This window comes from Procambarus clarkii, chromosome 6, assembly GCF_040958095.1.
Source record: "Procambarus clarkii isolate CNS0578487 chromosome 6, FALCON_Pclarkii_2.0, whole genome shotgun sequence".
NCBI lineage: Eukaryota > Metazoa > Arthropoda > Malacostraca > Decapoda > Cambaridae > Procambarus > Procambarus clarkii.
The window spans coordinates 33,002,480-33,015,026 of NC_091155.1; the positions used below are offsets into that span (position 1 = coordinate 33,002,480).

At 47.3% G+C, this 12,547-nt stretch overlaps 1 protein-coding gene across 4 annotated transcripts in view; it reads left to right on the top strand.

Annotated features, from left to right (window-relative positions):
• The window catches only part of Taf13 (TATA-box binding protein associated factor 13), a 42,729-nt gene that overhangs the window by 13,766 nt on the left and 16,416 nt on the right, over nucleotides 1-12,547 (top strand). For 2 of the 4 annotated variants that reach the window (XM_045735947.2, XM_045735949.2), the window contains one exon: nucleotides 8,841-9,050. In XM_045735947.2, the coding sequence (XP_045591903.2) occupies nucleotides 8,841-9,050 (210 nt within the window). The remainder of the gene's footprint in view (nucleotides 1-8,840; nucleotides 9,051-12,547) is intronic. The other 2 variants (XM_045735951.2, XM_045735952.2) reach the window with 1 other exon arrangement.

Here is a 12,547-nt window from a genome sequence, read left to right on the forward strand (position 1 = left end):
TGTGTCCTTGGGGTCGACCGTTGGATGGAATGGACATGGTCCGAGGACAGGTTGAAAACTTGGAGGCTTGCCTCTCACTTGACAAGAACTTTAAATCAAACTTGAATTTCTCCATGTGCAAATGAATAATAATTCTACATCAAAACATATTCAACAATTCATTTATCCACTCGATTTAACAGCCTCTTATTTACCAATCTGTTGCTTATAATGACCGGTTTGGGAGACCGGTATCTGGGGCCTCGTATACCAGTCCTGGCATTATCGACCGTAGGTTGGTATTGGGTTTTTGGCATCACGGGGTCCTCGCATGGCAAGTAGGCTGCCATCCTCTATCGTCCCCTCTCTTACCCCTCGCTGCTCCTCTCCCTAACACCCTCACTTCCTGCCTCCCCTCCCCAAGTGCCCCTTCTGGGAGGTGGCTCAGTAGATTGCCAGCCAGATAGCCTGGAGAATCTCCATCTAATATAATAAAGCATTCATGAAACAAGTATTTTTAAAACATTTTATTATCCTAATACTATTACTAAACAAAATCTGAAACCAAAAATATATATAATGATGTACATCCAGAATTTAAGAAACAAATCTGGCTCACACCTGGCATAAACCCAACTAACTGCCATTGACTGCAGATGTATTAGTGATGCATACGTATTCATGTTGAAAAATGAAACAAAAATTTCAAACGTTTTCTTTTAATTTTCCTTTATGGATACTTATGTATAACTGAATCACATGTTTCTGTTGGGAGCCCTGTCAGCTCCCTGAAGCTGTCACACGGATTCAGTGTCATATCACTAGGTACCATCGATCTTGGAGTTTTATTGGCCTAACCGGGGGACCACGAGCCAGAACCTGGTCCCCCTCAGAGGTGCAGGGAGCGATGGCCTATGAACACTTTCAAATGTAAACTTAATCATAATTGCCACCACCTGGGAATGCACCCAGAAAGTTGGGCAAAACAAAACAGACTACTGCGTGGTTAGAACGAGACTGCGGCCTCAAAAGCACCAAAAGAACCCTCCCCCCCTCCTTCCCAACAATGAAAACAAACCACCAAAATTTTGTAAAACTGGCACACACACTAGTTTGCCCCCCCCCCCCACTCCTTGTTTTGGGGGGAGGAGGGAGGCAGACCTTGTAGGAAGCCTTGCCACTCTTGTACTGAGCTTTGGTCTTTGGTATGGGGGTGACTTCATCTGCCCCATAGCTTACTTTTCTGCCGTCTTCTTCCATGGGTCAGTTCTTCTGTCATGATGAGTTTGGAATGGCAGACCTGCTCTATGAAGGTCATTGCCCAAATTGTGAACCTACTGAGGGATCCCTCCCAAATTTTTTGGTTGAATGTAATGAAATTTCCTTTCCTGGGACCCCTCGGTATCTCCCCATTTATGCCCTTGTTCTGTTTGTGAAGTTTGGATGGCTCCAGAATGAAGTTGCAGAATAGCTGAAAATTCTGGTGACCTGGGCTGCCATCTGGTGGCAGTTGGGTGCATCTTGGTTAGGGTACCCCACAGCTTCCTGGGAATACATAATTTCCTTACAGCAGTCTCATGTTTAGTTGCACCTATACTTTCTGGTGAATTTTTCTAGTTTTGGGTCAATCTCTTAATCACCAGCCTTCCCTTGCCCTGCAGAGAGCCACATTCTGCTCCTGACTTTCAGTTGATGATGGCCGAGTCTTGGAGTCCTGTGTTATGGCTTCATGGTACCAGTGCATTTCATTACATTAAGCGCTTGAATATTTCTAACCGAAACTATTCATTTAGGTTTTGTACATTTTCTTGGCTACCCGAATCAGTTGGTCATTTTTAGTCATATGGCAGTCATGTGAGAGGTAATGTTTGGGAGTGAGTGTGCATGTTTTCACATATACTATTTGAACCGGCAGATTTTCATTGTAAATTTTTGCAGAAAAGCATTTATATAATGTCCACAAGGCGTTGGATCAAATAGTAAATGAATGTTTTGTGAGGTGTGAGATTCACAGGAACCTGAGAGTTTAACTGAATCCACGTAGCAGTCACTATCCACACAATGTAAAGGGGTGTAATGATAACTTGTGATTACAGTACTGCACTGTATAGCTTGTGGACAAGATATCTGTGAATACAGTATAAATGCCTGTATACTCGTGTAATATGCATTGTTAATATTATGCTATAAATAAGGATCTTGAGATGGATTATTGTAGATGATACCTTCTGAGAGCAACACAGTCAACATGTGTTTATACAGTATTTGTGTAATCCTGTCATGTTCCATGTTGCTTATCGTGTGTAAATCATGTTAAGCTAAAAAAAAAAAAAAAAAAAAAAAAAAAAATAATTGAAGTATGTGACTAGTAGTTTCTCTATTATGTAGTTTCATTTGCAGGTGAATATGTATTGGCATTTTCCTGCACCCTTACCCTATAATACCATGATTGCTGATATAATATCTGTTCTATATTACATAGTCACTGCAGTAGTTTTAGATGAGTGCTTTAGTTCTATACTGCTGTCATTTATTCACATATTGATGGTTGTGGAATATCTTGTAGAAAGATTGTGGAATTTTGATTATTGCTGCAGTCTCTCTTGATGATTTAATCCAAGAACAAATAAATTGTGTAAGAATAATGAAGATTTAATAATATTGAAACCATCATTGTAATTGGCTAGGCATTAAGGACTGGTGGTGTACTCGCCTAGTTGTGCTTGTGGGGGTGGAGCTTCGGCTCTTTGCTCCTGCTATTTAACTGTCAGTCAGTTGGTGTGGTAAAGAAGGGTGGTGTTGCATGACAAGTAGTGCATGATCGTAACTGGTACCAAGTTGTTAGTCCCAGCAGTAGAGCTTCTGTAGTAATTGTCAAGTATGCTTTACCTATTTTTTTTTTTATGAGAACAAAACTCATGTAATTTCTCTTCATATTTATCACAGCTTTAATTTTTAATTGGTACAATATATTGATCTTCTCACTTTTGGCAGTTTTCTGGGGGAAGCCCCCTGCAGCTTCCTGGAGTTATCCTGGCTATCCAGGCTGATATGGATATATTAGACTTTGGCATCAATGTGCATGGAGTTCTAGGCCTACCGGGAATCACGAGCCAGAACCTGGCCTCAAAGAGGCACGAGGAGTAATGGCCTATAGAAACCCCTGTGTGATCGTACTCCAGTTCACCCAGACCGATCATGATGTGCGGGTGCAGGCAGCTTCAGCGTTAAATACTCGATTTCGATTGCTGCAACAAGCTAGGTTGGTTACTGCTCCGCTTTGGTTATAGAGACCTAAACTTGGGGGAAAAGGGGGGTGTTAGTTGCTTAGATTTTGGTTCTGTCCGCACCTCTTTGTCCTCCCCCCCCCCCTCTGTTGTGCGTCCTGGTCCCTTCCCCACTTGCTTCTTGCTCCGAAGCATCTAAGGGCTTCAGAGTCTGGGCAAGGTTTAGATGATGTTGAGAGACTGGCAGTTTTTGGGGGGGGGGGGGGGAGTCCCCTTCCGGTGTGGTGATGGAGGCATTCGAGCCTGGTCCTCCAGCCGGAATTTCTGATTAATCTTTCGTAATGGATCCTACTTCTTTCGTGTATGGCGCTTCCTGTCCCTACTGAATTCGTTATGAGGTTCCGGAGTTGTCCTGGCTTGCAGACTGCCCCTTTTTCTTGTTGGAGGCGTGGCATTCATTATGTTGGTCCTGCATACTTCAGTGGCGCGAGGCTCATACGATAATTCAGGTTTCCCTAGGGGTGAGTTTGAGCACCTCACTGTGTGCATGTTCACCCCTGCCCTTCCTCGGGATGTCAATTTGGTGCGGCTTCATGTGCAGGTCACATTCCTTTCGGCTACGTTGGTCACTGAGGACTTCCGCACCCATGGCCTGTTGCTTCGCCTTGTGATTCTTTTTCCCTTCTCGAATTGTCCTCAGACTGGCTTGAGGAGGATGTGGAGACACTTGGGGCTGCTCCTGGACCTGGTGCATTGGCCTCAGCGGTACGTGCGTTGTCTGCACTTTTGAAGCTGTTTGCGCTGATCCTGCAGGATGCAGTGTCGCTGTTTTTTGCTTCCTGTCTCATGTGTTGGCAGGCAGTGCTTGCTTCTGTGGAATCCATTTGGACCCGTGGCTCTTAGACTTTCTTCGCCTTTTTGCTCGTTGGTGTTTGCAGAGTCTGTGGTTGTGCAGTATCTGCAGGCAGCTTCGTCTAGTTGTCATCCCACGTCGGACTTGTTGGTTTTTGGGGGGACCCGTGGGGGGTCTTCCCGGATGGATCATGCCAGGGCGTGGGGTTCCCTCCCATCGTGGTAGGCCAGTAGTGCCAGTTTCAAGGCCAGCGCAGTCTTCGGGACCATCTTCGTTTGGTCGGTGCGGTGGTTGCTCTGTGCAGAGGTCAGATCCTTGTCGGGCGTCGACCCTTTCGTGGTTTGTCCCATTGAGGGGGCGATAGAGAGGGGAGACTCACTCTGTTTGCTCGCAACTGGTTCCATGATTTGTGGGCCTTTCGGGTCATTTTGTGCGGCCTGCAGTGGCATTGGGTTGCCCTTCCTTGTTCAGGGTAGGCAGGGGGGCAGGCCTCTTCTCCTGCACTCATTCAGGTCACCTCAGAGTGGATTCGCTTGGGCGTAGTCGCAAAGACCTCGTTCCTCGGGTTGGATCTCTCCTGTTCTGGTTCCAAAACAGGATTGCGCAGACCTCAGTTTCATTCTGGACTGTTTTCATCTGAACCCATGGGTTTATTGCTCCTCCTTTCAGATGACTCCTCTGTCCCAGGTCTGTCTTCTGTTGGAGCTGGGTGCTTGGACCTCAAGGACGCTTATTCATCTGAGGTTCAGATGATTAAGCGTCCCGATTCGTCTAGGTTTCAGGGACTGGCTTGGTTTTGTTGTGGGCATCAGGGTTGCCTTACATTCGGCATTAATCTGGCACCTCACGTTTTCACACTCCTTACCTGGATCGGCCACGTGTCTGCTAGCCAGGGATGTGGTTATTACCAGCTCGCCGGGTTCGGGTTCCTGGTGTCCTGGAGGAAGTTCAATCTGGTTCCCTTTCAGGTTCGTTCTTTGCTGGGCCTTGTGTGGGATGCTTGGACTGCTTTCTTGTCTCTCCCTCCAGACACTCTGCTTCAGCTGCGGTCCCGCCTTCGCCTGTTTCTGGGGGTTCCCGGGTCACAAGACTGTAGCTAGAGTTTGTGCGGGATCCTGAACTTTGACATGATGGTCTAACTGCCTGATCGGGTTTAGCTTCATTAGCTACTCTGGTTCCTTCGGGAACGTCCCTTCCGCCTCTCTCGCATTCATTGGGTTCGTCCTCTGGAGGGCCTTGCGTCGATTGCTGCATCACCAGCTTCCCCTTCAGGGTTCAGTGCCTTGGCACCTCCCTGTGCCCTCTCTTGATGTGTTTACGGATGCGTTGTTTCTTGGCTGGGGCTTTGTGACCAGTGCTCACTAGGTTGGCCAGGGACAGTTGGGGGCTGTCCTTCCATTGGCCTCGCAGCAGGGTGTGGGAGTTCGCAGCTGTGTTGATATCACTTCGGAGGGTTCAGCTAGCTCGCGGATCGACGATCTAGCTCTGTTCGGACTGCTTCCTGGTGGTTCATTGTCTGACCCGCAGGGGGTTTGATGCAGTCCTTGGCTCTTCGGGGCTGGTTGCTTTGGGCGAGTTGTCTGCTGAATTCTCTAGGTTTGGCTCTCCTTGCCGTTCACGTTCGGGGGTGTCCAACGTTCTGGCGGACGGCCTGTCCCGGTTCATTCCCCCTGTCCATGGAATGGGCGGTCAACACCGACTCATTCACTTGACTCTGCCGGCATATGGACCTCCGGAAGGGGACCTCTTCGCATCGGCGTAGTTGCGGCATCTCCCGTTATGTGGCGCCCATTCCCAACTATGTGGCTGTCAGGGTCGATGCCTTCATTTAGGACTGGGCGAGGTGGAGTTACCTATACCTCTTCTTCCCCGGTACAGCTGTTGCTCCAGGTCCTTGCTCGCTTGGAGACTTACCAGTGGAGAGTTGTCCTTCTGGCCCCTTGGTGGCCGGCCCAACCTTGGTTTCAGGTGTTTGTGGCTCAGTGTTCGAACCCAAGGGGTCTTCCCACGGCTCCACCTCTTTCAGCTGATCAGTCCCACCAGGTACGTGGCTGGTTCACTCTTCTCCTAGAGTCTTCACGTCTGGGCTTTTTTGACTCGGGTCTATTATCACTTTTATGGTGCGCAGGTGGCTTCGTCGAGGGTGTCCCACATGCGTGCTTCGTCTCGACAGCAGTATGTAATTTCCTGGCGGTCCTTCCATTATTTCTTGTCTCTGCATAGGTGTACTTCTGTCTCAGATAGGGTTGTCATGTCCTTCCTTTTGTGGTTGTTCCAGGACCATTGTCTTCTGCTTTATGTGGGAGTGCTTTATGTGTTGTGCGGTTGCGGCCAGTTGTCTCGACTTTGAGTTGAGAAGCAAGAGCCGACCGCCTCCCGGGTAAGTCCCTATTGTTTGGTTTGGTCTTTGGGTAAGTAGCTCAGGGAAGCTGCAGGGGCTCCTTCCATAAAACCAGCGTTGAATGTAATGAAACCCCATTTTCTGGGCGAGACCCAGAGGCTCCCCGGCAACCCTCCCTTCCTCCGGTCGGCATTTTTTTCTTGTGTTTTAATTTCCAGCCTCGGAACTAGGGTATGGGTAACCGGTGCGGGGTCTGTGGCTCCCCCATCCCCATCCCGGGGAGGGGAGGTTGCACAGACAGTGGCGTGGTAACATCATGCTCATTTGCTCGTTTTTTTCATTTTCATCCACTAGTTTGACTTTCAGTAGCAATGTTAACCAGAATAGGGGTTTGTTTTGGCCGCTTACCTTTCTGGGTGTCTGACCCACTGGATGGCAGACATAGAATGCTTCCAACCACATGGGCGTTTCTATAGGCCATTGCTCCTTGTGCCTCTGAGGGAGCCAGGTTCTGGCTTGTGGTCCCTAGTAGGCCTGGAACTCCATGCACATTGACTAATGCCAAAGTCTAATATATCCATATCAGCTTGGATAGCTCCAGGGAGCCTCCGGGTCTCGCCCAGAAAATTTTTATTACATTCACCGCTGTTTTTTTAATTTAACATTTTGAATGAGATTCTTTCATTAAAAGTAGAAATGAAGAAAATGTAATTTGCAATCCATGTACTGCATTTGCTCCCTGTACACTTGTGTTCATGAAATTATTTAAAGGCCACTTTCAATGCCCATGAGATTTTTGCTGACAATTCTTGGGGAATCCAACTTTAGGTTGCCTAAAGATATTCTAGTTTTCTTGTTAACATTGTGGGAATATACAGCTTAGAACTATTCTCTAATATTTTAAATGAGGAATTAAGTCCATTTTGTGGTAGTATATTTATAAATTAACCCTTAACTTTTTGTAAGTAAAAATCATAATGGATGGGTGGTTTATTGCTTATGATGGATGGTTATACAAAACATAGAAATGATCAATAATTTTAAAGCCAAGTTTTGTATTTATATTTGTCATGAATCGTTATTAATAGTTTCTTGTGGCTTGGTTATCGGTGTTCTTTAATTGTGGAGGATTGAAAACCCTTTAAATAGTCAGTAATTTTTAAAATGTTTTGTTTAAATTTTTGCATGCAGCTTTTTGTCACATTTCATTCTAATTATTTTGTTCTCTCTCCTTATCCCATCTTCCTATTCTTTTCCCACATCTTTGATCCTTTGGTCTGTATTCTTCTGGGGGCTTATGCTTTGTATCTTGTGACTGCACATGGCTGCCAACTCCACTACTCCGTATCTTTTTTGTGCAAAACATTGATGTTTATAATGTGGTGTTGTTTGGTGTGATAATGCTTCTGCTTTGCTCCTTAAATATTTGAATTCACTTTTCCTTTAAACTAATTTTTTTGCATTGCTTTTTGCACTATGCCATGCTGCACATTTTTGTACATGAAAATGTGACTTCTGTATTCAATCATGTGAATGCTAAAATATGATCTAATTATCCAATTACCCATGAAATACTATCATTATATTGGTAATTTCTATTAATGGCTTTACATTGGGTTCATCATAATATATGATGATCCTAAATTCTGAACCAACCTGATTTGATATGATCCTTGTCCCATTGACCTCATGTGATCTATACCTCCAATATACTTCACTTTCCTGCCTTTTAACCTGTCACACTAACTCCTCCTCGATTTATGCTGAACAAATATAATTGATCTTGGGATTTTTTTTTTATACACATCCTTTACTCTACAAACTTTATCACCACATGCTAACATCATTGGCTTTGTATTTTCTTGTTAATTAACTTATCTGGCATATTATGTCAATTCATATAATCTTTCTTTTGCCAAATAATAATTATTTTTGTTTTAAATTTTGCTTTTTGGTGTAACTCTGATACGTAATGCGGTGTTTCTTGTTACACCATATTTATACGTTTTGCTTATCATGGGTCGGTTGCGCATCATTTTTTATCATTTTGCTGCCTTTACATCTGCTCTCTTGAAATGGCTTTAATGTTTTGCTTAAATGCCAATGTGACTTGTTAAATTCTTGTATATTTTAATCCTATTGATTTTTAAAATTGCGCTATTATTCTGAATATTTCATATTTTCTTCTTTGGTGGGGTTTTAATTTTCTATTTCATATGATTTTACTCCATACATTTTCGTATTGCACTCTATTCATAACATTATTCGTACTTCAATATTTTTACATCTACAATTTCATTATTTTGAATTTCTACATTCTCTTTTTTTTCATTCAATACTTGCTTCATCCTGTTTTCCTGCTCTTTGATACTGTTCTTTCCAATATCCTTCTCTTGTTCCTCTTTCCTCCCCCGCCCCCCTCTTTCCCTCTCTCTCGCAGAATGATGGCGACGATTTCTTTCAGTATGAAGAGGAGGAGACTGGGGAGACCCAGTCAGAAGCTGTCATTTCCTCTGGAACAGGTGGACGGAAACGACTCTTTTCGAAGGAGCTTCGATGCATGATGTATGGATTTGGAGATGATCAGAATCCATACACAGAGAGTGTTGATCTTCTAGAGGATCTTGTCATTGAATTTATAACTCAAATGGTATGAATTATTAAATTGTAATTAAAGTACAGGGTATATTGAATTAGATTTTTACATTAGACAGCCCATTCTCTTTAGATATTTATAGTAATGATGTGGACCATTGTACATCTATTGACATAGACACTTAGAAAGTAGAAGGGCATGAACGAACTTGTTTCTACTCGTCCTTACTAATGAAGTGGGTAAATATAACAATTTTAATGGGAATTAGTAAGCCCTCTTCAGAGGACTGCATTACTTGGTGTTATACCAGGTTTTTGAGGACATATACAGAGCTTGTACTTCGTACAAGTTTTCGATAAAAAGTCTAACGTGTATGAATACACTCTGGCTTCCTGTCCCCCTGACACAATAAAAGTTTTAAAAGTTAAAAATTTATAATGGGATAAATAGGCTTTTGAAATCAGTGATTTCTTTCTAGAGACTTGAGCTGAGTGATTTGAAATATATCTGGCTGTAAGTGCTGTTGAACAAGAGCTTCACAAAAGATTGCTGGTCCCACAATATTGTGGACCTAACATTACTTGCCATTACTTAGGTGCCCTGTAAGTACTGCCCTTGGAGCTTGGGGTTACCTTCCACAGGTTCCTTGGGATCTGCATCTGTGGTTCTGTTTAACTGTTCGGTTTTTCGGAGGCACTTTGGGTACTTTGGTGTTTTGTCTCCCTAGTTTACCTTGGGGTAGGAGGCAGTTTTGCACTGGTAAGGGGCGCGGGGGTACTGTGAAGCTTGTCGTCGCCAATCACAGCGGCCGGCTCTGTTCCTTGGGGTACATTGTCCTCTTGCGGGGTTTTGTTTTAAATTTTGTTTTTGCCTTGGTAGGGGGTTCTGCCCTACTTGCCATTGGTGTTTGGCCTCATTCTGATACTTGGTGGTGCCCCCTGCTAGGTCCCCGTGAGCATACACATCCCTGGGGTTCAGCTGTAGATAGTTTGTTTGGTAGTTTGGGCGCATGTTAGCAGTACCCTGCCTGGGTTTACCTGAGCACGAGTCCTCTTACAGTAAACGCTCCGGACCCTGGGAATCCCCTAGGGGACGTGTGAGTCCGGTGGATGCGACCCCAGAGTTCCCTTCCCCCCTCGCTTCATGCGAGTTTGAGGGTTGTTCGGTCCCCTTGTCTCAGGGCGACCCTCACGGTTTTTGCCTCAGTCATGCTGCCTGTTGGGTCGGTGATACTTTCGACCCCGAGTCCTGTGAGTTTTGCTGCTTGTTGGCGACTCAATTTACCCAATCTGCAGATGATCATCTTCGGGTACAGGCTGCGCAGGCATTGCATTCTAGGTTTCGTTTGTTGCATTGTGCTCGGTTCGTTGCTCATGCAGATGCCCTGCCGCTGCCCCGTTTTGCTTATAGGGGCCCGGAATTTGGGGTGGGGGTCGCTTTGACCCTGGTTCAGTCCGCACCTCCTCGTATTTCCCCTCCTGTTGTTCGTTTTGGTCCCCCCTCCCCTGCTTCCGGCCCTGAGATGTCTGAGGGTTTCAGAGTCGGGGCAGGGGTTAGTTGGTCTTGAGACTTGGGCAGCCTCGGGGGATGCCCCTTCTGGTGTGGTGAAGGAGGCATTAGAGTCCACTTCCCTGGCCGAAGCCTCTGGGGTCTGACCAGTGGGCCCCCTTCTGTCCGGCGGGGTCAGTGCTTGGGGGGAGAACTCGGCCCCGGGTCCTGCGGAGTAGGACCTTGGGGCTTGGAAGGGCTTACTTGGGGGCCTTGGTCCCCGCTGGACCCCGCCTGGGTTTTCTGTCCTCTGAGCGGGACTTACTGTTACAAGGAGTGGGATTTTCTTTTACCCCCCATCTGCATACGAGTTGGATTTGTCTGCCCCTCTCCTGGTTCAGTTCCGTGTTTCCCTGGGTGCTTCGGTTCCGTCTTTCCGGAAGTTTTCGGCTTATCGCATCCAACCTGCTGCGATGCAGGCGGCCCTTGCGGCAAACCTCTTGCGTGACCCGGATTATGCCTCTGCAATGGATCCCTCGGTTTTCAGGGTTGGGACTTCGTTCCCTTTCTGGCTCCGTTACGAGATTCTGAAGTCGTCCTGGCTGGCGGACAGTCCCGTCTTTACCTTGGAGGCCTGGTACTCCTTCTGCCGTTCCCGCATGCTTGAGTGTTGGGAGGCTTCGACAGTGCTGCAGGTTTTTCTGGGGGGCAACCTAGAGCACTTCAATGGGAGATTGTTTGCTTCTACCCTTCCCCAGAATGTTGGTGTCATTCAGCTCCATATGCAGGTTCCCTCGGCGAGCTGCCGAGCGAGCCTCAGCGGCTCGCTCGTCGGCTGCCTTGCTGAAACTTTTCGTGCCGAACTTGCGTGATGCGGTTGCGCTGTTTTATGCTTCCCGGCTCGTGTGTTGGCAGGCGGTGCTTGCCTCTTCTGTGGAATCCGCTTAGGCCTTGGCTCTTAAGATGTCTTCGCCCTTTTTGTCCTCTCTTGTTCGAGGCTTCAGCCGTTGCACAGTATATTCAGGCTGCTTCGGCTTCTTGCCGTCCTATGTCGGACTTGCTGGTTCTCCGGGGGTCCCATGGTGGGCCTTCCCAGAAGGGTCGTGCCAAGGCTTGGGGTTCCTCTCGTCGTGGTAGGCCACTGGTGTCGGGTTCAAGTTCAGCTCCTCCTTCGGACCTGTCTTCGTCTGGTCGGCTTACTGTTCGCTGTGCATGTGGTTCTGGGTCTCGTAAGGGGCGCCGGCCCTTTCACGGTTCACCCCATTGATGGGGCGATGGGGGGAGGCCTGTGTTGTTCACTCATGCCTGGTCCCACGATTCGTGGGTGTTTCGGGTCGTTGTGTGCAGCCTCTGGTGGCGTTGGGTTGCCACCCCCCCCCCCCTTGGGGGGGGTTTGGGGCTGGCAGGGCAGGCCTCCTCCCCTGCACTCTGTCAGGTCATCTTGGAGTGGGTTCGCTAGGGCGTGGTCGAAACGATGATGTTCCTCAGATGAGTTTCCCCGTCTGTTTCCAGTCCCGAAACGGGACTGCGCGGACCTGCGGTTTATTCTGGACATGTCCCGTCAGAACCCCTGGGTTCATTGCCGCTCCTTTCGGATGACTATTCTGTCCCAGGTTTGGCTCCTGTTGGAGCTGGGCTCTTGGATAGTGTCCCTGAACCTCCGGAACGCTTATTGGCATCTCCCGATTCATTCGGGGTTCAGGGAGTGGCTTGGTTTTGTTGTGGGGTGTCAAGGTTACCGCTTTCGTTGTCTCCCGTTCGGGTTGAACCTGGCATCTCGCGTGCTCACGTGCCTTACCCGGGTCGTGGTGGCCCGTCTGCGTCTGTTAGGTGTTCGGGTGTTGGCCTACCTCGACGCCTGTCTGGTTTGGACTCCGAGCCTGTTCTCTTGTCTGCTTACCAAGGATTTGGTTCTTTCTCAGCTCGCCGAGTTCGGGTTCTTGGTGAACTGGAGGAAGTCCCATCTGCTTCCCTCCCAGGTTCGGGCATGGCTGGGTCTTGTGTGGGACTTTCGGACCACTTCCTTTTCTCTTCCAACGGAGTCTCTCCTGCGGCTGCAGTCC